This window comes from Musa acuminata, chromosome BXJ1-7 (genome assembly GCF_036884655.1).
Source record: "Musa acuminata AAA Group cultivar baxijiao chromosome BXJ1-7, Cavendish_Baxijiao_AAA, whole genome shotgun sequence".
Lineage (NCBI taxonomy): Eukaryota > Viridiplantae > Streptophyta > Magnoliopsida > Zingiberales > Musaceae > Musa > Musa acuminata.
This window is the reverse complement of record NC_088333.1, coordinates 35,708,091-35,732,500: the sequence shown is the minus strand read 5'-3', so window position 1 is coordinate 35,732,500 and position 24,410 is coordinate 35,708,091. Positions and strand designations below refer to the sequence as shown.

The 24,410-nt window shown below is 38.7% G+C and overlaps 3 protein-coding genes and 1 non-coding gene across 5 annotated transcripts; 3 read left to right on the top strand and 1 right to left on the bottom strand.

Moving 5' to 3' along the window:
• Window positions 1–5,581: 5,581 nt before the first annotated feature.
• On the bottom strand, window positions 5,582–6,967 carry LOC135679997 (transcription factor MYB20-like). 2 transcript variants are annotated; one of them, XM_065193976.1, is made up of 3 exons: window positions 6,630–6,958; window positions 6,397–6,526; window positions 5,582–6,277 (listed from the first exon to the last, which is right to left on the bottom strand). In XM_065193976.1, exons 1-3 carry the CDS (start codon window positions 6,760–6,762, stop codon window positions 5,683–5,685), a joined length of 858 nt encoding a protein of 285 aa, XP_065050048.1. In that variant the 5' UTR covers window positions 6,763–6,958; the 3' UTR covers window positions 5,582–5,682. The 2 variants fall into 2 exon arrangements, with proteins under 2 accessions (XP_065050048.1, XP_065050047.1); XM_065193975.1 differs by having other exon boundaries at window positions 6,397–6,967.
• Window positions 6,968–7,689: 722 nt separating this feature from the next.
• LOC135679143 (prohibitin-3, mitochondrial-like) lies at window positions 7,690–9,013 on the top strand. Its single transcript, XM_065192577.1, has one exon. The coding sequence runs from the start codon at window positions 7,933–7,935 to the stop codon at window positions 8,791–8,793; it is 861 nt and encodes a 286-aa protein (XP_065048649.1). The 5' UTR covers window positions 7,690–7,932; the 3' UTR covers window positions 8,794–9,013.
• A 2,794-nt stretch (window positions 9,014–11,807) lies between these two features.
• On the top strand, window positions 11,808–16,704 carry LOC135679142 (probable RNA-dependent RNA polymerase 1). Its single transcript, XM_065192575.1, has 5 exons — window positions 11,808–12,020; window positions 12,587–13,157; window positions 13,435–15,305; window positions 15,501–15,651; window positions 15,719–16,704. The coding sequence occupies exons 2-5, from the start codon at window positions 12,642–12,644 to the stop codon at window positions 16,520–16,522; spliced, it is 3,342 nt and encodes a 1,113-aa protein (XP_065048647.1). The 5' UTR covers window positions 11,808–12,020; window positions 12,587–12,641; the 3' UTR covers window positions 16,523–16,704.
• Window positions 16,705–17,158: 454 nt separating this feature from the next.
• On the top strand, window positions 17,159–17,229 carry TRNAG-CCC (transfer RNA glycine (anticodon CCC)). Its single transcript has one exon. It is a non-coding gene; the product is annotated as a tRNA-Gly (tRNA).
• The last annotated feature ends 7,181 nt before the right edge of the window (window positions 17,230–24,410 follow it).

The following is a 24,410-nucleotide window of genomic DNA, read 5'->3' as shown; positions in this document are numbered from 1 at the left end:
GCTTTCCCTCCCTAGTGATCATCTACACCATGGCAATGTGATTAGTTATTACCCCTAAATGAAACATTTTGTACATGATTGATGTAGTGGCACGTAAATTAGGGAACAACTTTGTGGCTAAGCATTTTGTACACTTTATCTCACTAGTTTAACTGTCACAAGATCTAATGGTTAGATATGGTCGGCCAAGGAGCCACCTTTGTTTTGCATGCATGCACGTGTACCAACGTAAGAGGCTGGTCATCGCCTCGAAGTAGCTACGGTAGCAGAGAGAAGATTGAAAGGTAGGCACCGTGGCACGGTGTTCTACGACGAATGAGGGTTTGGCAACTAGCGACGCATAAGAAGGATGGAAGCTGCTTGCTGACAATCATTACTCTAATATGAGACCCCATAAAAAGTTGAGAGACCTCACCTCTCACTTCCATGGAATCCCTGTTTGATCAAGTTGCTACATGAAAGCTCGTCACAGATCCTTGTCCTGCCTCATAAAGGTCCTTCACGATCTACCACCTCCGATCTATCGTCGGTCTCATCTATCATTCCATACGAATGCGTGTGTATCTTTGTGTGTGTGTGTGTGTGAGAGAGAGAGAGAGAGAGAGAGAGAGATAGTAAAAAAGAAGTGGGAATGAAAGTGTATTGCTTTGCTTGCTTTTGTGAGATGATAAGAAATTTTTACTCTGTTTCCTGCAATTGAATATAACTAATAAAGTTGTAGTTAATATATGCTTATTAACTGATATATTGCTAACAATTTTCATGGATATGTCTGATTCCCTGCCCCCACTCAAGACTGGACCATAGAATAATTGCACCAAGATCAGAATATTGACTAAGATATGCTTCCATATGATTTTTGATCATCAAGATGCTTGTAATAAATCAGGTTTCATTCAAGTAATCCTAGAAAATTTGGTCAGGTATTTCCTAACTGCAGTGAACCACCTAATTTCTTATGCTTTCTGCATGACAATGGTGTTTCTTAGATGCATATAAATATATACACTGAAATCCTATGCTTTCGTTAATTTCATAGGCCATATGTGGTTGTTGAACTTGCAGCTTGATCTGCTCTATCTCAGTTGAATCCTAAAGTAGTCAACTATAAATCGAAAATAGCATCTTACCTGCCCTTCATATTCAAGGTCGAACAGACAACGAACACAAGGTCGATAACGCAAGGACTGATCACCTGACACAAGCAAGGCATGGATATCGCTCACCCAACAATGAATGAATGGTATCAATCCGGCAGCTGGGTTGATCTTTTGCCCAAACCTTCAACACGACCTGCAAACCCTCTCTCTCTCTCTCTCTCTCTCTCTCTCTCGTGTCTGGGGTTTGGACCTACAAAAGAAATGATACAGGAAGTACCACCTGCATGAAGATCCCAAGTCTTCCAGGAAAGGAGTACATATAGCAAAAGAAGGATGTTTTGACTTGTGGTTAAGGTTCCTATGCATGTGAACCGTAACAACCTATCTAACGCCGAGCTAAGAAGAAAGACGATAATAGTATTTGAGGACGAAGAGTGTAAGTGGGTAATTAGAGACAGGGAAAGGAGGTAGATGTGCTCGTGGGCTTTTGAATCGCTGTTCGAGTCATGCACTCATGTAGCACTTGTTGTATCTACCAAACCCACACTCTCGCCGTCTCTCAACTCTTCTAAGACTTCCTTCGATTATGGACACCACCTGTTTGTTATCATGCACTGAGTTTTATCTTGTTTGACCTACGTGTCAGTTGACGAAAGGGACATCTTATGTCATATATGACGACGGATGACGATGCATGTCACCATGACCTTCGTGACAGTTACATGCATGATTTAGATGTTCCTATTGATAGAAGATAAGATTTCTGCATGCGACAATCTCTCTTGCCTAATTTGATTTTGTTAAAGAAAATCTTCTCCTCTAACCTCTATTAATAGATATCGCATTAATAAAATTTGATCAAATTTTTTTATCACATTGTAATCTATCATGGTATCACAACATCTCTTCTCTTAGAGCAAGATTTATCCTTCCTTCCTCACTGTTTAGTGATATCTCCTTGATGACAACAAGCGACTGATCATCCTCCTTCTCATTGATCACAACCCCTACTTCTGTCACTGACTCCTGCTCCTTTCTCCAATCGAAGCCTTTCGTCTAGCCTATATATATAGAGATCATATCAATGAAATTTGATCAAGCTTTCTATCACCTATGGTTGTTGATGATATCATAGACTACCATAAAAAATCACTGATGACGATGAGATTAAAGTTCAATGTATTGTGATTAACCTGCATCACGTATGTTTTAATCTTTCATTCATAACACTTTATACGTTCTCACATTTTTCAACCTACAACCTATCACTTGTACAATAATGTACTAATAAATCATATGTATCAATCGAAATAACTATAATATTACTTGTTATCCATTGTAGCAATATTGTAAAACATAGTGATAGCATATACATCATCCCAACATATAGATTCTCAATATTTTCGGCATCCATTCGATATAAATGTTGATCAACCACCTTATTCTCTTTCCTTCAAAGAACTAGACTTACTCTCTTTTTTTCGTAGGACACTTCGATTGTTAAAAAGTAAAATATATTGGAATAGAATTAAGAAAAGGAGATTTGGGCCATAGAAGAATTATCCAATTTGATGAGTGTTGATTTTAGTTGAAGTGTTTTGGTCACTGCTCTACCAATCTAATAGATACAATCTTACTTTCAATGAAGAATTGTAATCGGGTTGGGATTAAAGGCCTTCGAAACACATGGAAAACAGCACTACTTGACCTAACCAAATTATGACCTAAGGAAGCAGAGGGACACCACTGAAGTAGATGTGCTACGATCGGAGACAAACGGCGACCGAAGGAAAATGACCGGTGCTTTCTCTCTGTCTCTCTCATAACGCCACCGTCCTGCTTTTCTACTCTTCGATGCATGTTCTGCGTGAAGATTTCAAGCACCGATTGCAGTCCACTTGGACGCGTCTTCTAAAGGCTAGAACTTAGCAGAATGATAGAGGCAAGTGCGTGTTGCTTTTATCTGACACGATTAAGTTGCGGCTTTCGAAAGCTTCCCTTAACATAGAATTTTCCTACGTACAAATGCATCCAATGAGTGCTGCAACTCAATAGTCCCACTTGATTCCGGACCACAAGTCGAGCACATAGAAATCACATGACCTGCAATCCACCTAAACCTCGAATCCATCTACAAGCTACAACTGGAACACTCTTCTTTGTTTGCGTTAGTGCGACTCCCATTAGCCCCCGTCTTCTGTTTATATGGCTTTCCGAAAGGCTACGTTATCCACAACACCGCAGGTGCAGTTCCCATGCCTCGCCACAGCACGTCTACTCTATATATCACACCACCTCCATATATTACCTCATCATGCATCATCCTCTCAGACTCCACAGGGAGGCGAATCATCGCATGATCTGAAGCATCTTCTCTTGTCATTTGATAGTGCTTCAGTTCAAGGAGATGCACTTGCTGCTCCCTAATCCCGTGAGGCCCTGAACTCGGTGGCCAGGTCGTAAATGGAAGGGCCCACCGGAGATCCGCTCTCCGGTGCACTCATCTCTCGTCATGGGTGATTCAGGTGTGACGTTTCTTTAATAATAAAAAAATTATTGATAAAAGAGAATAATAAAATTATTGATGAATTCGTATTGTAGTATAAATATATAATTCATACCTGATAATAAGTATAGGTCATATGCATGATGGATGGCATAACCTCGAGGAATTCCGATCATACGAAAGTGGATTGTATCCGCATGACATGTTTAGTCTCAGACTCATAAAAGTGAATAGGTTTGGATATATATATATATATATATATATATTCCATGTGATTAAATTCTAGGTCTTAAAGAGACAATAGAACAGAAGCCATATGAATCTTAAGAAGGTTAGATTGGCATTCAGAGACTGTGTTTTTACCTGATTCGATCGCATTCAGTTGGATAGAATTCTTCCAATGCTCTGTCGGAAATTTCTTAGATTCACACAAGGAATCGTATTCAGTCACTTTCTTATCCTTATCATGACTCAAATGGAGCTCTCAATATAGGAACAAAGCAATGAGAAATAAAAGAAATACTTGGTCTAGAAATGTGAGTTCAAGGATGAAGCTTTTAGCATCAGAAGCATGTTGGTGGAAGATTCATGCATATAGAATGTAGCTTTCAGTGGGAACTAAAATTCTGATCGAATAGGACAATATATACAGCATTGTATTCGCCAAAAGTAAGTCTTATTTTTCGGCCTATACTTTCACTTTTTTTTTTTTTTTTTATGATTCAGAGTATAATTATAAATATATTTGAAACATGCATTGAGTGATCAATGTATATTTCAAACGTGAATTGATATTTAATTTTTAATCATAATTTATTTGTATGCTGTAATAAAAATATTTAAATGTTGATATTACCTTAGGATAGCATTTGTATTTTAGTATTTACGAGATGCTAATATAATTTTTAAATTTCTAAAATATCTTATGACGTTATCTAAAATTATAAAATTATCAAAATGACTTCATGAGAAAGTAACATGATTTATATTTTCTATAAGTTAAACTTTTATATATTTAGTTATAAAATTATTTTATAATTATTTATATGATTATATTTTTTTATTTATTATATATTTGGGTCATACAAAATGTTTATAAGATTACATACATACATACATGCATACATACATACATACATTTATTTATTTTATTTATTTATTTTAAATAAAAATATTAATTTATTTTTGAACAAATGTTATATATATATTAAAAGGATAAATTTATCATAAAATATTCAATGAACTTTTGAAATATAATTTTACCAAGTACACAACACATTTAAGATATAGTCTTCATCTATTGTTTACTAAACACTTAATATTCCATAATTTTATCTAATTGCATATTAAAAATATGTTCCCAGATACAGCCTCACTAGTATTGGTTTTAAGACAACAAATAGAAGCTGTACAATATTATGTACATTAGCATATTAAATTAACACCCTCACAAGTGTAGAACATGGTGCAGTAGGGAAGATAGAGTTGATCATAATTGTTCCCAAGTCATTCACTAATTAGCCAACAATTTCCAGTGATAAATGGTTAAGGAGAAACAGATGGATGGCGACGAGAACAGAGAGTCAAACTTATACGGTATGCCTCCAGGAATTGTTTGGGGCAACAGAGCTTAATCATCTGAAACAAAAGAGGCACTCATGTCCGCCAACATTTTGTCTTCAACCTCCAGCGATCCACTGATTTATAGCGTCAATTCGATGCTTTCCTCGTTTTGTTCCTCTGGTCAAACAAATGCTTGTTTTACACTTCTACTCGCTGCGTGGTGAAGGAAGCTACGACGTGGCCGCGTCGGTATCCACTGTTCATGCGTTGCGCATAATGCGGCTAATATTTCAAGCGAAATTGAATGGTGCAAGAAAATGGTGGATTTTTTGTGTTAAAGTAATCGTTTGTGTCTCATCGTAAATTTTCTTTTTAGATTGAATGATCTAAGAGTGAAGTATCGGACTTTCAATTGATCGAATAAAGATGGAGTAAACATTTGTCATCATTCTGCTTTGTTCTATCGGCAATTAGAAATTACAGAAGGAGAATGAGATTAGAACAGCTCAGAGTTCAGGATTCATGATCAAAAGCGGTTCTTTGCCACTGGCTGAAAGGATCGAGGCCTAATTCTTCATCCCTCCGATCGAAGATGAAGTCCCATCCATTCAAGTCATCCAAACCCCAGAGATACGTTGATTCTGGCCACTCCGTGCATGGAAGTTGGATCTCCGCTGCCTTCGATGAGGAGCTGGAAGAAGAGCACGTTGATGATGTCGAAATGGAAGACGAGGCCGTGGGAGTGGAAGCACATGAGGCTAATATGTCATGGGGGAGAATCATGGGCACCTCGTCGGTGCAAAATCCTGGAGACTTGCTCAGGAATGCTTCAGAAGCCGTGCTTGGTATGTTCTCCTCAACTTGCCCTTCTGCAGCCTTCTCAGAAGAGCTTCCTGAGCAGGGCTTCTCCTGTTCTTCCATCCTCTCAGCCAAAGCACCCGCTTGTTGCTGCTCCTGATGGGGAACACCACTTGCTGAAGGAATGAGGGGCTTGTGAAGCAAGGGGTCGATCCCCATCTTCCTCAGTTTCTTCTTGATGTGGGTGTTCCAGTGGTTCTTGATCTCGTTATCAGTTCTACCACGGAGATGGGATGCGATCCTAGACCATCTGAGACAACAAACGAAAGCTTTGCTTAGTGCAGCCACTCCAAGGAGAAAATTCCTACAATAAGACAAAAGAAACAAGAAGCAAACGAAGAGGGAAGATGGGGAGCAGCAGCAGCATGCCTGTTTCCCAGCTGAGAATGGAGCTCAATGACCATCTTCTCCTCCTCTTCCGACAGCATTCCCCTCTTCAGGTCAGGCCGGAGGTAGTTCGTCCACCTTAGTCTGCAACTCTTTCCACACCTCAGAAGTCCTACAACAAAGGAAGACAGAAAATAAGCATGAACGCAGTCCATCTTGCTCACTGTGTTAGCGATCACTGACGTTAAATCAAATGAATGGAGCAGAGGGAGGACCTGCAAGCTTAGGAACAACCCTCCAACAGCATTGGCCATTGGTGAGCATGAAGTTGATCAGCCTCTTGTCCTCCTCTGTTGTCCATGGCCCCTTCTTCAGCCCCACCTTGTCACAGCATGGCTGCCTCCCCATCGGTTTCTCTCACCCCCCTCCTCCTCCTCCTCCTCTGCCTCCTCCTTCTCTTACACTAGAACTACCTAACCGAGAGAAAGAGAAAGTGATGACGAGAAGGTCTCCGCTCACCACCTTCACCTTCCCCTTTATAACCCTCTCTCCGAGATTTGGCCTCACGTTGCCGTGGCTTTCATGTATTAATTTGAATTTATATGATTAAGCATTAATATCTTAACGTGAATGGTGGAAGAAGTGAATATTTTTAGGGCTAATAATAGATTATCTCAAGTAATTAATTATTTTTAATATTAATATTTTAATTTTATTTTTTTATATTTATGAATGAGAAATATTAAAATCCTTATCCATATTAAACAAATGATTTCATAAGGTTAAAAATCAAGAAAAAAATTTTATTGACGAATTAATTACCTCACTTTTGTAATTATAGAGATTTTAATATATTTTTTTAAAATATAAAAATTAGAATACTAAGAATAACTAATTATAAAGGATAATATATAATTAATTCATATTTTTATAATCTCAATTGACTAATTACAAGTGAAGAAAATATTTTCGAGAAATATGAAAACAAACTAAATGCTTGCGATTAGGGATGTTCAAATTAAAACCAAAAAAGGGAATCAAATCCGAACCGATTTACATGGAAAAACTTGATATAAGCCATCGAACCTCATTCCAATTTCAATAATTTTTAATTAGTATTTTGATTTAGATTATATTTTGGTTAAATTTTAGCATTTCGTAGATCGTACAATGTGTATCATTGTCAAATGTGAGAAGCTTACTATGATCTGGTCCATTTGGGTGCGGCTCCTGTGTCCTGACCTCATCACCAAACAGGGAAACACGTTTTTCTATTAGAGGAGGAAAAGAGGCGACCACCTCTTTACCTGTGGCGTCAGCATCTAGAATCGCCGCTTCCCTGACTGGTGACTCGGCCGAGGAAGGAGAGCGGGAGCTTCTACAGCGCCGCTTCCTCCCCTGAATGAAAGCAAAGCGGATAAAATCCCCACCGAGGAAGTCAAATCGAGAACCCCATTAGGGTTTTGCAGCGCCGCCGTCGTCAGTAGTTATCCTTCCTCCTCCTCCTCCACACGCCACCCATCTCGTCATCTCCCCTTCCTCGTGCTCTGAGAGGAATCGAACGATCAGGATAAGCAGATGGCTGCGGGCGGCGGGCAGGCGGCGGTGTCGTTCCTAACGAACGTAGCGCGAGCAGCGTTTGGTCTCGGGGTCAGCGCGACGCTGCTGAATGCGTCCCTCTATACGGTGGACGGCGGCCAGCGGGCGGTGCTCTTCGACCGCTTCCGCGGCGTGCTCCCGGAGACGGTGGGCGAGGGCACTCACTTTCTCGTCCCCTGGCTGCAGAAACCCTTCATCTTCGACATCCGCACTCGTCCCCACACCTTCACCTCCAACTCCGGCACCAAGGACCTGCAGATGGTCAACCTCACCCTCCGCCTCCTCTCCCGCCCCGACGTCGCCCGCCTCCCCACCATCTTCACCTCCCTTGGCACCGAGTACGACGAGAAAGTCCTCCCTTCCATCGGCAACGAGGTCCTTAAATCTGTCGTTGCGCAGTTCAATGCCGACCAGCTGCTCACCGAGCGGCCTCACGTCTCTGCCCTCGTCCGCGATGCCCTCGTCCGCCGCGCCCGCGACTTCCACATCGTGCTTGATGACGTGGCCATCACCCACCTCTCCTACGGTGTCGAGTTCTCCAGCGCCGTTGAGAAGAAGCAGGTGGCTCAGCAGGAAGCCGAGCGATCCAAATTCCTGGTCGCCCGTGCAGAGCAGGAGAGGCGAGCTGCCGTCATCCGCGCCGAGGGTGAGAGCGAGGCTGCAAAGCTCATCTCTGATGCTACCGCTACTGCGGGCACTGGTCTCCTCGAGCTCCGCCGCATCGAGGCTGCTCGCGAGATCGCCACCACACTCTCCAGGTCGCCCAACATTGTCTACCTCCCCGGAGGTAACAACATGCTTCTCGGGATCAACCCCACCGGCATGGTACAAGGCCGGTGAAGGTTGTGATTTGTCTTCCTGTTTTCTCTTCTCCACTCCCCACCCCAGTTTTAGCTTTCCATGGAACTCGAACTTGCGTCCGAGAAGGTCTCTTGGTTGCAAAGTTAATGACTTTACTGGTGTAATGATGCTTCCTTCTTGGTTTTGGACTTTTCCTCTGCTTCATTGGGTGAAAAAAAAATGTAATGCTTAGCTTTGGTAAAAGATGCTTTCTGTTCTATGCTGTTGGATCTTGCTATCACGATCTATATCCTATGCTTTTGCAATATTAATACTACTTCATACTCTCTGAATACCTTCAAGTTTTGTTATCCACATTTGTTGGGAATTCTGGAGTACTTAGTAGTTCAAGATCGTTGTAGTTACTATTAGTTGTATGGGTCTATGATGATGTCAAGATTGATGCATTCTTGGTTGGCTATGTTTGTCGGAAATGATATTAGCCAAGGATGTATGATGTATCATATACTGAAACATAGAGATTTAGTGTTCACAGGATCTTGTTGGACCAGCAAATAAGGTACTTTAGTGATGAGGAGTACAGGGTCATGTAGTTTCTTCAAGTCATACATTGACAAGTACTGTGAAAAAGTGTAAAGACTTGGAGATTCAATTTTTATGTTCATGATTGTTACCTTAAAAGTAAAAGATTCTGTGCCTCGAATAATCATGCAAGTATTGGCTTCAATAGGTACCCGAGTGAGTTGTACCTATGTTGCTAGAAATTACTTATGACTTGGATCACATGATCCGGCTCATGGAACATTTTCGATCTACAATAGAAATAAATTTAAATACTATGGAAAGCTTAAAAGGAAACAAAGGGGGAAAAAATCATCAATAGATGTCTGGTCTTTTCCTTTGGGTGAATTAACCTTGGATCCTTGTGGTATATATGTGTGTAGACTTATATTCATAGATACTGCATACACACACATACTCAATATGTATTTCATATTCTAGGTAAAGGCATGTATTTTTGACTGCATGGTTTGAAGAATTCTACCATATTGTATTACGTTCTAGGACTAGTATCGATGTTCTACATTCTTGTTTCTGTACGATACTGAAGTAATCACCTCTTAGTTAGGAGTTTTGAGTCGGCAAATTCTGAATGTCAGGATGGTATATATAAAGAAGTTTAAGTACTCACTCGGTTCTGGTTCCTGCTATATTAAACTGAGGGTTTTTAGTTTATGTTCATGTAGGTTCCTTCTGTTTATTGAAATCATTATTTCTAGATGAGACCTTTAATGGGCTGGTATGTTCTTGGTTTGTTAGTATTCTTGTAAATGTTCCAAGGCATCAATGTCTTATTATATTCGGATACTGATGGTAGCCTTGTGGTGGTAAATTTTTGATGTAGAGTTAGAACACATATGATGCAAGATTGGTCGTCTTATTATATTCGGATACTGTTGCCGGCATATACAACCGTTTTTTAGTTGATCTCACCATTGGTCGATTAAATGAGTACTAATATAATGAAAATTTTCTAGATATGCAGGGCATCATGGCCTTTCCTAATTTATTTCCCTTGTATTAAATTTAATCATGTTATTTTATTAAATAGCAGTATAGATCTGTCTCTCACACATACACACGTCGGAAGACACATTTTTCCTTGGTTGATCTACTCATGGAATCTTGAAATGCTTTCTAAAGCTCGAGATTGGTTGATCTACTCAGTGGATTTTTCACTCGGCTTAATTGTTACATTTACTTGTGTGTGTATTCGTGGCATGATGTTACCTTCTATGTTATCAAGAAAAGCATAGAATGAAATATTGTTCATTTATTTTCTTGGGCTTTCTTGGTTATTTTTGTTTTGGGATTCGATATATTGGACTTGTGTAAACAAGAATACTGTTGGTGGCCTTGGATGCAGACATTTTGGATTTAATCTCATTCTTGGGCTTTGCATTCGATTCAGTTTTAGTTCTATGCTTAATCATCTAGTTAAGCTTGTGATTATACTAGTTGCGCCAGTATGTCCATTGACACTTTTGAGGTGTTTAACATTTTGGAAGTGGTAGTATAGTTGTCCTCTGTTGTTTGTCGTTGAACAGGAAACAAAGGAAAAGAAGGAGGAAATAGTTCATGTGGCTGGAGTGCACAGTGATAATGTTTGTTCATTTTAATCCTTAAACATTATTGTGCTAGTTGTTAGTGTTGTGTTGTGACATTAGGCAACTAATCACATATGGATAGGTCGTTCTACTTCACATGTTGGGAGAAATATATGTACCATTGATGCAAAATTACTCCAAAGGTTGGAGTTGTTCTACTGGGTGAAGTGATGTCGGTCATGTTTGGCATAGTGTTTGAGAAAAGAAATGTGATGTCGGTGGTATGGTTTCCTTCAAGCATTCGAATAAAGTTGGCACGACTAGCCATAGAGGAGAGCAGAATCCAACTTTATTTGATTCCACCGAGCACTCACACATCGAGATTTCACGCAACAAGATCGGCCTCTACTTTTATTGGCTTCGTACATTAGATAGATGCACGATGTAGTCATCAAAGAACCAGTGTAAAGCAGGTTCGCGTTACCATCGTTGCTGCCATTGGCCGTCACTGCACGAAGGAAAGCACAAAGGGAAAAGATGAGGTCAGTGACTGTGCGGAACTAACTTGGGAGGCAAGAAAGGAAGCGAGATTGATTCTCGTGCTGGCCAAACGGAGGACGAGACTAGGGCAAAGTGCTTCGCTATTCTTCTTCGGCCTTGTGAAAAGGAGTCTCTGATCTTAATGCGCTGCATCAGGCAACCGCCGTCCCATTCGACGGAAGCTAAAGATTTCCCCACAGTTTGCATGCAATAAAATTTCGTATCTAATCCTTTCCTACCCGTAAGCTTCGCGTCTTGACCGTACGTATATGACATGATTTTGTCAAGATGCGATGGATGGCGTTACGGTTAAACCCGCGTGGGTCGTTCCAACTCTCCATACTCCGTCAACTCTATTACCACTGTATCAAACGTGGAGTCTGTGTCTGTCGCATTTCTGCTTTTCGCGTCAGCTGTTCATGGCGACGACGTTCTCGGTGGTCCTCTATAAAATCCCTCCCATTCCCTTTCGGCTCCTCCGAACCATTTCGCCTGCGTTCGAGAACGGGAGATCAGATAAGAGGTGGAAGGATTCCGATCAAGACCCTCGTGTTGCACGCTGAATCCTTTCAGGTCTTTTGACGTATTCGGAGAGCTCGGTGCGGTGGTCGTCGCGTGGTAACTTCTTGATGACATTGGTCGTTGCATCGTATGTTGTTTGGCATAATTTAGTCTTGCGTGTTAGTCTTGGTTCTCTTGCTTCTATTTTTACTTCATGTTAGTGACTTCGTGGGAAGGAATTCCCTCGCTCTGAAGCACAAGATATGCATGCTTCCTTTCTGGAATGCATGTCGAATTGGGTTGATGACAAGCTTTGCAGTATAATATCATGTAGTGATCTTTTCTTTCTTTGGTATATCATTCACTTAAGCTGATTTTAAGATTTACCTTCGCATACACGACGACATGTCTATTTTTCTCTTCTTTTCTTTCTCTTTGAGCTAGTGTTGTTGAAGTAGACCTGAGAAGAAGGATACATCTAGCAAACGTGTGAGTTGGGAGTTTTTGTTCCTTTTCCTGCTTTTGCGAATCTTCCTGCGTGCTAAACTACATAGACTATATGTCACCCTTCTACCGAAGCTGTCTTACCTGCTTTCATGGCTGCTATGCTCTATCTGCTATTTTACTACGCATATGTTGTTGCTACTTGTTTGGTTCAGAGATCAAAATCTTTCCTTGCATAGGTACGATATTATTCCCATCAAGAAGTCCTGCATCTAAAGCATTCATTATCCAAGGATGGATGGTAAGACCGTTGGGATTTCTGGATTCCCTTCACGCGTTACTCCCATAGAGGTAGCTGCGTTTCTGGAGAAACATACGGGCGAGGGATCTGTGATTGCGCTTAAGCTAAAAAGCCCTAAAAATTCAAGAGTTTTTGCAATCGTTCAGTTCTCAAGAAAGGAAGAAGCTCAAGATTTAACAGTCATGACTCAGCGGAAGAGCCTGTCGTATGATGGTTCTTACTTGAAAACACGCGATATGAAACGCGACATAATTGCTAAACCAAGGAAGCCATCATTTGTGATGGAAAACGTCACATTACTTCTTGGCTGCCCGCTTTCGGACAAGAGGTTATCTGTTCTTTGGAGTGTGGTGGATGTCAAAGTTAGCTTTGGGTTGGAAGTGAGGAATATATTCTTTTCCCTGACGCATGAAGGTCGTTCATATAAGCTCAAAGTTGCGCATGAGAGCATACGGGAAATCCATTTACATCGCTCACTCCCTCACCGTCCTAAGTTTCTTGTGATTCAGGTTGGCTCTCCTACAGACAATTTCCCTTGTGTGCTTTCTTGTTTCTTGTTTGATACTGCTTGTATGGTGTTGCTAAAAAACCCAAAAAAAAAACCATTTTCATTCATAAATAATTTAGTTTAAACTCGATTAGCATTTACATATCAAGTGGAGAGTTAATTTAATTAGTATTTGTTAGAAAAGTTATTTTTCGGTAAATGCTGAGTATCTCAGAAATGATTGTTGTTTGGATTTCTATCTCCTGCTTTCTAACAACGTGGTCGCATGGCATCATCAGGTGGTAGCTGCTCCTAAGATTTACGAAATCCCATTGGGCAAAACAGGTTCCCTACAAGAAGATCCAAAGTCCTATTATTGTCGGGACCCCCAAGATGAACAGTGGGTCAGAACAACAGATTTCACTCCATCTCGCAGCATCGGACAATCCTGTGCATTGTGTTTGCAGCTACCGTTCGACTGTAATCTTCCCGACATCCAAGATTTCTTCGTTCCTTACACAGAAGTTGAAGGTCGCTATGATCTGAAGACGGGCTCTTCTTACTCCAGCAATTTGGATCTTGTCCCTGTTGTCGAACCCCGTGCTGGAGTTAAGCTTCCTTACGCGATCCTGTTCAAGATAAATCATCTGGTTCAGAATGGAACTCTTAGCGGACCAACGCTGAATCGAAAGTTCTACTCGCTGCTCCATCCGTCTGCTTTCGTACCTACTGAATACATCGAACGGGCCTTGGAAATGATGTCTACTTTGAATCACTCCTGTTTTGATCCTTCAGGGTGGCTAAAAGAGCAGTATGAGAACTTTAGGAGCTCGGAGCGTCCCATAAACTCGCCCACCATTTCCTTGGATCCTAGCTTGGTATATGTTCACCGGGTGCAGGTGACCCCCTCTAAAGTGTACTTCTATGGACCTGAAATAAATGTGTCGAATCGTATTCTGCGTCAGTATCATTCAGAACTCGATAATTTTCTGAGGGTTTCCTTCGTCGATGAGGACGGCGAAAAGATGCACTCCACTGATATATTATCTCGATCGTCTTCTGCGGACGACGACAACCGTACTGCGCTTTATTGGAGAATACTGTCAACGCTGAGGAATGGCATCACCGTTGGTGATAAGAAGTTTGAGTTCCTCGCCTTCTCATCCAGTCAGCTCAGGGAAAGTTCCGCTTGGATGTTTGCCTCGAGTGGTGAATCTACTGCGGACAGCATCAGGCAACGGATGGGCAAGTTTAGCAAGATAAGAAACGTTGCTAAATATGCTGCCAGGCTCGGTCAATCCTTCGGTTCCTCCACTGAAACAATGTACGTCAATGGACATGAAATCGAGTGCATTCCTGATGTTGAACGCGAGGGCTACGTGTTCTCCGATGGCATTGGGAAAATATCTCCTAAATTTGCCAGAAAGGTGGCGGCCAAGTGTGGCTTGGAAAGTTCGGCCCCATCTGCCTTCCAAATCAGGTACGCCGGCTACAAAGGCGTGGTGGCCGTCGATCCAGCATCGACATCGAAGCTGTCTTTGCGTAGAAGCATGTCCAAGTTCGACTCCAGGAGCACAAAACTTGACGTCCTCGCCTACAGCAGGTACCAGCCTTGTTTCCTTAATCGTCAGTTGATTACTCTTCTGTCGACGCTGGGAGTGGAAGATGAAGTCTTCGAGAGGAAAATGGAGGAGGCCGTGAACGACCTAGACAGGATTTTAAGTGACCCGGAAAGGGCACGGGAAGCGGTTCAACTCATGTCCCCAGGGGAAAGAACCAGCATACTGAGAGAGCTGTTGTTATGTGGGTATAAGCTTGATGCTGAGCCATTCCTTTCGATGCTTCTGCAAGCATTCAGGGCTTCAAGGCTGTTGGAACTCAGGACGAAGGCCAGGATTTTTATTCCACAGGGAAGAGCAATGATGGGGTGCTTAGACGAGACTGCAAGTCTGGAATACGGGGAGGTGTTTGTTCAAGTTTCTCGTTCGGGAAGCTCCATGTCCCACGACGATGGCCTCCTCACGAACAGTGTGAGGGTGTTGGAGGGCAAAGTCGTGGTTGCCAAGAATCCCTGTCTTCATCCTGGAGATGTTCGTGTCCTGTCAGCTGTTGATGTTCCCGATCTGCACCATATGATCGATTGTGTTGTTTTTCCTCAGAAAGGGGAAAGGTAAGCCATGCTTAACATTCTTACTTGACATTGTTCCGATGATTCTTAAAGTTCAATTCAGGCTCTTGCATCCCTTTTAGCTGCTTAATCTTCTTCACGTTTACCGGATAAAAGACGATGACTGCTTGATAATATCAGTTCTAATGAGTCAGTATCATTCCTTGACGCTAAATGACATGATTATTGTTTTTCTAGACCCCATCCGGATGAGTGCTCTGGAGGTGACTTGGATGGAGATATCTATTTCGTGAGCTGGGACCCTGAACTCATTCCGCCGCGTGTTGTCCCACCCATGGAGTATACCCCTGAGCCAACCAAGGAATTGGATCACGATGTTACCATTGAGGTACTACAATCGATCGTAGTCTTTCGTTGTTCCTAAATGGATAATATGTGTCTATGTCATCGTGTAGGAGGTGATGGAGTACTTCGCAAATTATATCGTCAATGACAGCTTAGGGATCATCGCAAACGCCCACACAGTTTTTGCCGACAAGGCAAGCAATAAAGCCGAGAGCAAGGAGTGCATAAAGCTCGCAAAGCTCTTCTCCGTTGCGGTGGACTTCCCGAAGACGGGAGTTGCTGCGAAAATCCCTCGACACCTACATGTCAAGGAGTTCCCTGACTTCATGGAAAAGCTCGACAAAGATACCTACGAGTCACAGGGAATACTTGGAAAGCTATACCATGCAACCAAAGCCTGTGGGTTTGCCATCGTAGAGGCCTTCACAGAGGAGGTGGCTATGAGATCTTACGACCCCGACATGGAGGTCGATGGCTTCGAGGAGTACGTCGATGAAGCTTTCGTCTTCAAAGGGGAATATGATTTTAAGCTGGGGAATCTCATGGACCATTACGGCATCAAGACGGAGGCCGAGATTATAGGTGGGCATATAATGAACATGTCGAAGATGTTCACCAAGAAGAAGGACGGCGAGGCAGTGGGGAGAGCACTGAGGTCACTGAGGAAGGAAGCAAGGTCATGGTTTGATAAGCAGAGCAGTGATCATGACCATGACAACGATGAGGAATATGCCAAGGCATCGGCTTGGTATCACGTGACGTATCACCCCAAATTCTGGGGACTCTACAATGTGAATTTGAGCAGGCCACATTTCCTGAGTTTTCCATGGTGTGTCCATAAGAAGCTGGCAGTGATCAAGCAGAGGAAGACGAGCCAGAGGAAGGCTGAAGCCGAGCTACTGTTACAGCAGTGAGTTGAGGATATCTCAACATAGGACTTTACATAATGTGATATTTGTCCGAGTAGAAGTCTTCAGATGATTTGTGCTCTGATGTGATATATAGATAGATTGCGTTGTTGTTTATTACGATGGTAATCCCATAACACTATTCTGAAACAATTGATTTACCATATGGCTGCTTATGCTTGGCAGAACTTGAATGGATTGGGTATGTTGTTTCGTAATAACATGCTATTCTTTTCACCCAAGCAATTCAGCTGAGTTGCCGAGACGAGTCTGTTTATGCCCTCTTCCTGTTTCTGAGTATTTTCCATGAGTTCTGTGGTAATTCACGAGAATCTATCATAGATGAGCATGAAGGTGGGGCCGGTGAAGTTTGTGCTGAATTCAAGGCTTCAATGGAAGAACTCGAGACACTCGGAGTTCACTTATGCTGAAGCAAACAGACGGATGTCAACAGCTTTCCATCCAAATCAGATCATAAAAATGCTGTCAACGATATACACATTCGACGGTGAATAGAAGTCAACGGTAAGAAGGTTGAATGCACCTCCCGCTTCGGTGACATGCATCCTTCGTGCAGACGAAGTGGTTAACAAGCTTCTCTAAATATATATAATATCTTAGATTAATTAGTGTTACCGATAAGCGCATCTGGTGTAGTGGTATCATAGTACCCTCCCACGGTACTGACCAGGGTTCGATTCCCTGGATGCGCATTAATTTTGTTTTTTGTTTTTCTATCTGTTCTATTATTATTTTAAAAAATAAGAAACTAAATTTTATTGAATAGAACAAAAATAAATACAACCGTTAACATCACAATGAACCAAATAATCAAGCTGGAGAGGTAAATCTCTATATTAAAATTTAATATATTAGGTGGGTCGAACAAAGATGTCAACCAATTCACGATTTCATTTTTCTTTCTAAATACATAAAAAATTTATATTCATAAAAATAAATAAAAATTGACGATACTCGTAGAGGAATGTGTTAAATTAAGATATCGATTAAAATTTATTAGTTACTTTCAATATGTGTTTTAAATATACCTTCCTAAATGTAGTTCGTGTAGCCTCAATAATAATAATTATTTTATAGTATAAGATATCCTGACAATATTATTATTTCTTACAATAAAGCTAAAACAATTGTTAGAGCAGCCATGAACGGAGGATCTATCACAATTAATTTTAATCCACTTAGAAGTGTAGGAGCCATCAAAACCCATCCTCAAAACTGCTACTTTTCATCTTAGAGGGTAAAAGAAAATTTATTGAGAAATTTCATTAAAACTAGCATCATTTCTAGCCTGCCAAAAGATCCAAAGAGAACTAGCAATAATATATCTTAATATCTATGCAGTAGAGTAGTATATGCCCCTTCCTTGGTCCAAAGTTTATGCCCAAATAGTTATGAAAATAACTCTAAAAACTAGTAACAAAGGGATAACTAAAAATTAAAGGACCAATAGACCCCTAATACTACTAACAAAATACACGTGTGATGTGAAAAGAAGCTAATCTATCCGAGTTAGGACGCGATCATATTGTAACTTCCAATATAATATCTTAACACAAGCTAAACTTGGAAGCTACCATAAATACTGCCACCCATCCCAAGCAGGAATACAAATAGAGCAGCTCGATTAGATTTGAATTAGGCAATGCCATGGGTATCTTCAATTGGGAAGTTAGCAAGCTCTATCCTAGTAACCCTTTCAAAGTGAACTGATCCAAACAAATCATACAATAAAGAGTTATTCCACTTGAGAGACATTAAAGAAAAGAATGAAGACATTAAATAACAAACCCTAGAGTCAAAAAGAACGAGTAGGAGGTCCATATTTGATAAATTTAGTAAAATCAAAGCAAATATTACACTTACAAAAATACGTAACTCAACCTAATATAATCATTAAATTCAAGATTCTATAAATTAATATTCTGATACATGACCTTGACCAGAACCCAAATGGTGTATTTCATTTCTAAATATTGTATAATGCACTTAGCATACACGAGAAAGATATCACGAACGCCCAAAGCCCCATTATTTTTGGGAAAAGTAACAACATCCCAAAAATCAAATATATAAAGGGTTAAAATTCATAATAAAATTAATTATTCTTTCAATCTAATAAAAGACTCTATTCTAGGATACCATATCTCGTACATTTTTAAGTGCATAATCATATAAGAAAATTAAGGATCTATAGGAGGTGATATAAGTATCAACATATTTGAGAGAAAAACTATCCTCCCAAGTACCCAAAATATTATGAATATTCATTTTAATATTTTATTCAATTAATCTAGGAAATAAGATTTTTTATTTTTAAAAATTAATCCTAATGTTTATCCATTTAACAAACGTTTCAAAAATTCTTAAAATATTTCTACAGGATTTCACGTAAGTCAAAAACAAAGAAAGGTATCATCAATATAAAGTAAATATGATAAGGACAAGTATATTTTAAAATAAAAGGGCATTATAAGCTTATCATCATGAGCTTTGTTAAGAAAAACAAATCAAAAGTGAATAGTAATGCAAACTATGAGCCCCCCTTTACTAATACCCCTCTCACTAAAAGAACTCGGGAGGAACCACATTAATAATGCAAACAAAAATAGGAGTAGAAATGCAAGAAGATATCCACTAAACAAATTGATCCGAAAACTTAGCAAGCTTAAGAGCTGTAATGATATAATCCCAATTGATTTTATCATAAGTATTTTCAATATCAATTTTGACAAGCAAAAGAAAAAAAACTAACTTCTAGAACTATAAAGAGCATGAATAACCTCCTAGGTATTAAATATTATCATGAATGTTTTGTCCGAAGATAAAAAGCAGTTTTCTCCTAAGATATACTTTGAGGAAGTAAGCTTATTCCTTAGATAAAAGTAGCTTTCATATCCTCCAAAGGTAAGGTAGCATGTTTGTGAAAACAAAAACAAAATCCTAGGTGAGGATTCCTTTTGGATGAGTTTTTTTTTTTTTTTTATGTTTTCTCTCCGATGAAAAGAACAGAAGATTTTTCTCAACAGAATAGAGAGATTTCCTCGTATAGTTTGAGAAAATCTTATCTGCTATCACTCCCAAAGCAATAAGGAATCGTCACACACAGCTCATAAGATCGAACATCCTCTCCTTGTTCATCGAAAGCAATGAATCGTATAAAACAATACATTTGGGGTAATCCTGCTTGCTCGCCATCCAAGTAGGAAAAGGTTAGATGATTGCATAATTGAGCAGATCTACCATAAGTTCCGGGCTTGCGACAAGATCAGAAACTATCTCAACTAAGACGATCAGTTTCCGGGTGCAATTGTGATGTGTGTTGTCTCGGTTGTCCTGCCATCAACCTTTCAACTTTGTTTAATTTGTTCCAGTAAATGATGGGATGATAACCCCACTTTACTCATCAAAGAGAATAATAATAATCAAAACAACTAAGGAGTAAGCATGCTAAATTAGCTCATCAACAACACCATGGATTCCGAAGTTACACCTGTTACAGAAGCTTAGGGAAGTTACATGACACGCAACTGCTGGCGGAAGTGTTTCTGCGCAGCAACATTAGCCACGAGCGCAGGATCGTCTTCTTCGACTTCTTGACTTGCACGCTCTTCGGCGCCTAAAAGACAGCTCACGAGGCCCTTCAAGAACGGAAGACTGCTGCACGCAATTTGAGCCCACTCCAGGGCTTGGCAAAACGTTCCGGGCATGGATGCTGTTGTCTCTCTCTCTCTCTCTCCAGCTCTCTGGCTTGCAGGTGAACTTTGATGCGGAGCACTCTGTGAAGTTCCCTCCTTGTTGCTGGATGACGATTCCTATAAGTTGGACGAGGAATTCCATGGCCTTTCTTGTCAACAGCTGTGCCTTGGTTTCGAAGTCTAGCCTTCATTCTTGACTCTTCTCCCTCAGGTTTACTTGTCAACACGGGCAGTAGTGGAGACTTACTTGGACTGCACTTGTCTTTACGGATGCTCAAACGCCACTCGTCGGTCGTGCACTGTAAAGACTATCCGCGTCGTTGTTGTTGCATCGACTTTGGGCACTTCCATTAGAGATTGGAAAAGATTCATTATGCTTTACTACTTTCTCGTGATGAGTCCACAAATAAAGCTTCCTCCAAATTTCATTCAGCAGAAACCATTGTATTGTTGCGATCATTTTGAATTTGACTATATGAAGTGAATTATAGAATTTTTGAAGTGAATTATAGAATTTTTTTTAAGGTAAATGATGAAATTGAGATTTGAATTCAAAATCTTAAGATAAACTGTCAAGATGTTTATCAGTTAACTTAGTTGACATCATGATATCTTAAACCCTTAATTTTTAATAAGTGAAAAATCTTATACACTATCATCAAATCAATATTTAAAGCACATTTAGTTTTGTCTATAAAATTATATATATAACACTTACACTAATATCAAACACTACTAATACACTATTTAGAAGTTTCAACACCTCCCAACTTGCCTACAAGCCAAAATTAATATTCACCTTCGCTTTATCATATGTGGCACCTATTCAATTATGCCAATCAACTCCTAACACCAACCTCTAAGGTAAGCCTAAGCACAATTCAATTAATGTTATAGCGAATCAGCGATATATAGACCTCATTGTCATACATCACCAAGTGATCAAGGCAACAAGATAAACTTTGATATTAATTGTTGCTTTCCAATATAAATTAACTTAAATTTGTACCACGTGTAAACTTTTCTTCGGACATCCATCGTATAGATGTGTACTCGAATATTTACATATTTATTATAATAATCATTAACGTTAAAAAAAATCATAACAAATGCATTGACAACAACAATAAGAGTAAGATAACAATAATGTTATGACAAGACTATCATAAAAAATCATTCTATATTGTATTGACAATGATTTCTAATAATAAATGGTAAAACAAATTCAATCTAAAAACTTAAGTATGCTAAGTTTTGAGATAAACCTAATATGTGGAATCAAACTTCTTAAAGTCATAACATTTTTATTAGCCCTCTTTTACCATATTTATATGTGGTTCAATCGTCTCCTCCTTATTTGTATGAGTAAGTCAAATCGTAAATTAGACCTATTTTTTTACTTGTTATGAACGATGTTTAGTATATTTTTTCATTCACTCATTTTCATCATGAATATTAGCTTTGATATCATATTGAAATCGATGATGAGTGAATCAAATTAGTTAGGATTAACATATATATGATCTATCACTAATTCAATACAAAAACTTAAATTGAGTTGAATTAGTATCAAATTTTGATATATATTTTAATTATAAATAATTTGACTCGGACTCAAAGTTTGGTAGACGTCTTTGACCTAACAAATGACATGAAAATTTTCATTTACCAAATTTCTCGAGGTAAGAGAAATGTAGTCCGACTTATCGTAGTGAGACATCAGCTATTTCTTCTTCTTTTATATCTATACATAAGCTCTTGCACCCGTTGATATTGTCTAGCACAACAAAGACTAACTAAACGTACATAATGATAGAAACGATGATCGAGGTAGTTTTACTTGTGTTGCTTAGAAGACAATGATGGATAGATGACAATAATGATAGATTGATGAAGTAATACATATGTAGGCCTTAATTATAATGCTCTCAATCCAACGAAAAATTAAGAGTATTACAATGTCGTAATTTTCATAAGTTCCTTTATGAGAAATGCAAGGCTAAAATTTATACAATTAAGTTACCATCCTATATTTACACACTTGAATAAAACATTTATCTCTTATATTTTCATAACATATTCAATAAATTTAATTACGTTCTTAAATGTTCATAATGTCCAAGTCTATATAATAAACTAAAACTTACTGTTTTAAGATCAAAGCAGAATGATTTTGAAAGCTTATTGAGTCTTGATATCAACGTAAGTTCTCAAATGAGAAAAATTATAACATTCTGATTTAGTGATAAATCGAAAACGGATTAAAATTTAAAATGATTTAGGTTTTATAAATGTATAATTGTTAATATCAATTTAAGTATTTTGAGCTATTGACTCAAGTTCAATAAAATTAATAAATAAATTATCCCGTAAAAATTATGAATGTTATACTCATGTGTTAACCTTTTGGAGTTTCAGATTACCCATGCGTTTCATGAGAACTATCTTAATTTTCATACTTGGATCTGATAAAAAATACCATAAATAAAGATTAAGCATAATTTTAAACTAAAATTATATATATATATATATATATATATATATATATATATATATATATATATATATATATATATATATATGTAAACATCTCATGAGATAGAATGATGTTAAATCTGAATGAGATTTCAAGTGAGACATGATCTCATAAGTTACCATAGGCCTTTACATTTAGCTTTATTTTACATAAGTCCTCTCATAGTCACTCTTTTTTTATATGGTCATTAGAGAGGTTCAAACCTAAGAAAAAAATCTTAGAGATTAATAATAATAATATATATCAGAAACTCAACAGAAATTTATGTGATTTGACATTTATTATCGATATCAACAGAAAAACTAAACTATTCATTTATGATATCAGTTTAAAAGTATTATTGGACTAAACTTCAAATTAAATACAAATTCTTTTGTATACTCTCTCATATAAATTTTAAAATATATTTTTTTTCTTTTTTTTTTGAGATATAAAGTAAAATTAAACATTTATATATGAACAAATACTAGTATGGCCAAGGAAATTAAATGAAATCACAATCAAATAGAACACCAAGATTTATGTAAAAAATCTCTCTAATGTGAAGGGTAAAAATCATGGGATAAACTAAAGATAATCCACTATAAAATTAATGAATATATAAATCTTGATCTCTTGCCTAAAACTCTAGCAACAATCACAATAAAATAACTAAGATACAAGGGTCACGTCACTGTGTACAATATCTAAATTCCCCCAAAGTAATCACAGCAAGAATATACTATAGATCTGATCTAATCTGATATGAAAATACTACTGGATTATTAAGAATAGTCTCTTTGCGTTGTCATTGGTTTCTTCCCTTTCTTTCTATTGTTTTTATGTCTTTTTCTCATTCTCCTTGAATCAAGTTGCTGTTGCCAAAAATTCATGGTTGTAGTTATTTTTTTGCCCCAAAATCGTAACCCCCGCACCCCTCTAACTTTGATCTAGGGTTAGGTCAAAGGGGGTGAGCTGTGGGTTAAACATATGGGCTGATAGCCCAACAACCTCTCCCTTTAGCCCATAAGGGAGGTTGTCCCATACTCCTCAATGTGAAGTCATACTGACCAATTGTTGGTATATCTTCTACCTTTTTTTTGCTAAAGTCTTTGTCAATATATCTGCTCTATTGTCATATGTGTGAATTTTCTGAAGCTGCAACTTCTTCTCCTCAAATATATTTCGAATCCAGTGGTATCTGACATCTATATACTTTGACTTGGAATGAAACATTGGGTTCTTATACAAATGGATGACACTCTAGCTATCACAATGCACCACATAATTTTTCTGTTTCAGCTCCAATTCTTGTAAAAATTCTTTCATCTATAATATTTCTTTGTATATCTCTTTAGCAGTAATATATTCTGCCTTTGTGGTGGAGAGAGTAATATACCTTTGCAATCTGGATTGTCATGACACAAATCCCACTACAAAAGTAAGTACATAACCTGATGTAAACTTCAATCTAAATCTGTGTAACCTATCAACACAAGTGGTCTACCTCCAAAGCTTAAATAAACCTTAGAGCTCCCTTTGAGATATTTAAAAATCCACTTCACTATTACCAATACTCTTTGCCTTGATTTGCAAGAAATCTGCTAATAACACCCACTGCATATACGATGTTCGACCTCGTACATACCATTGCATACATTAA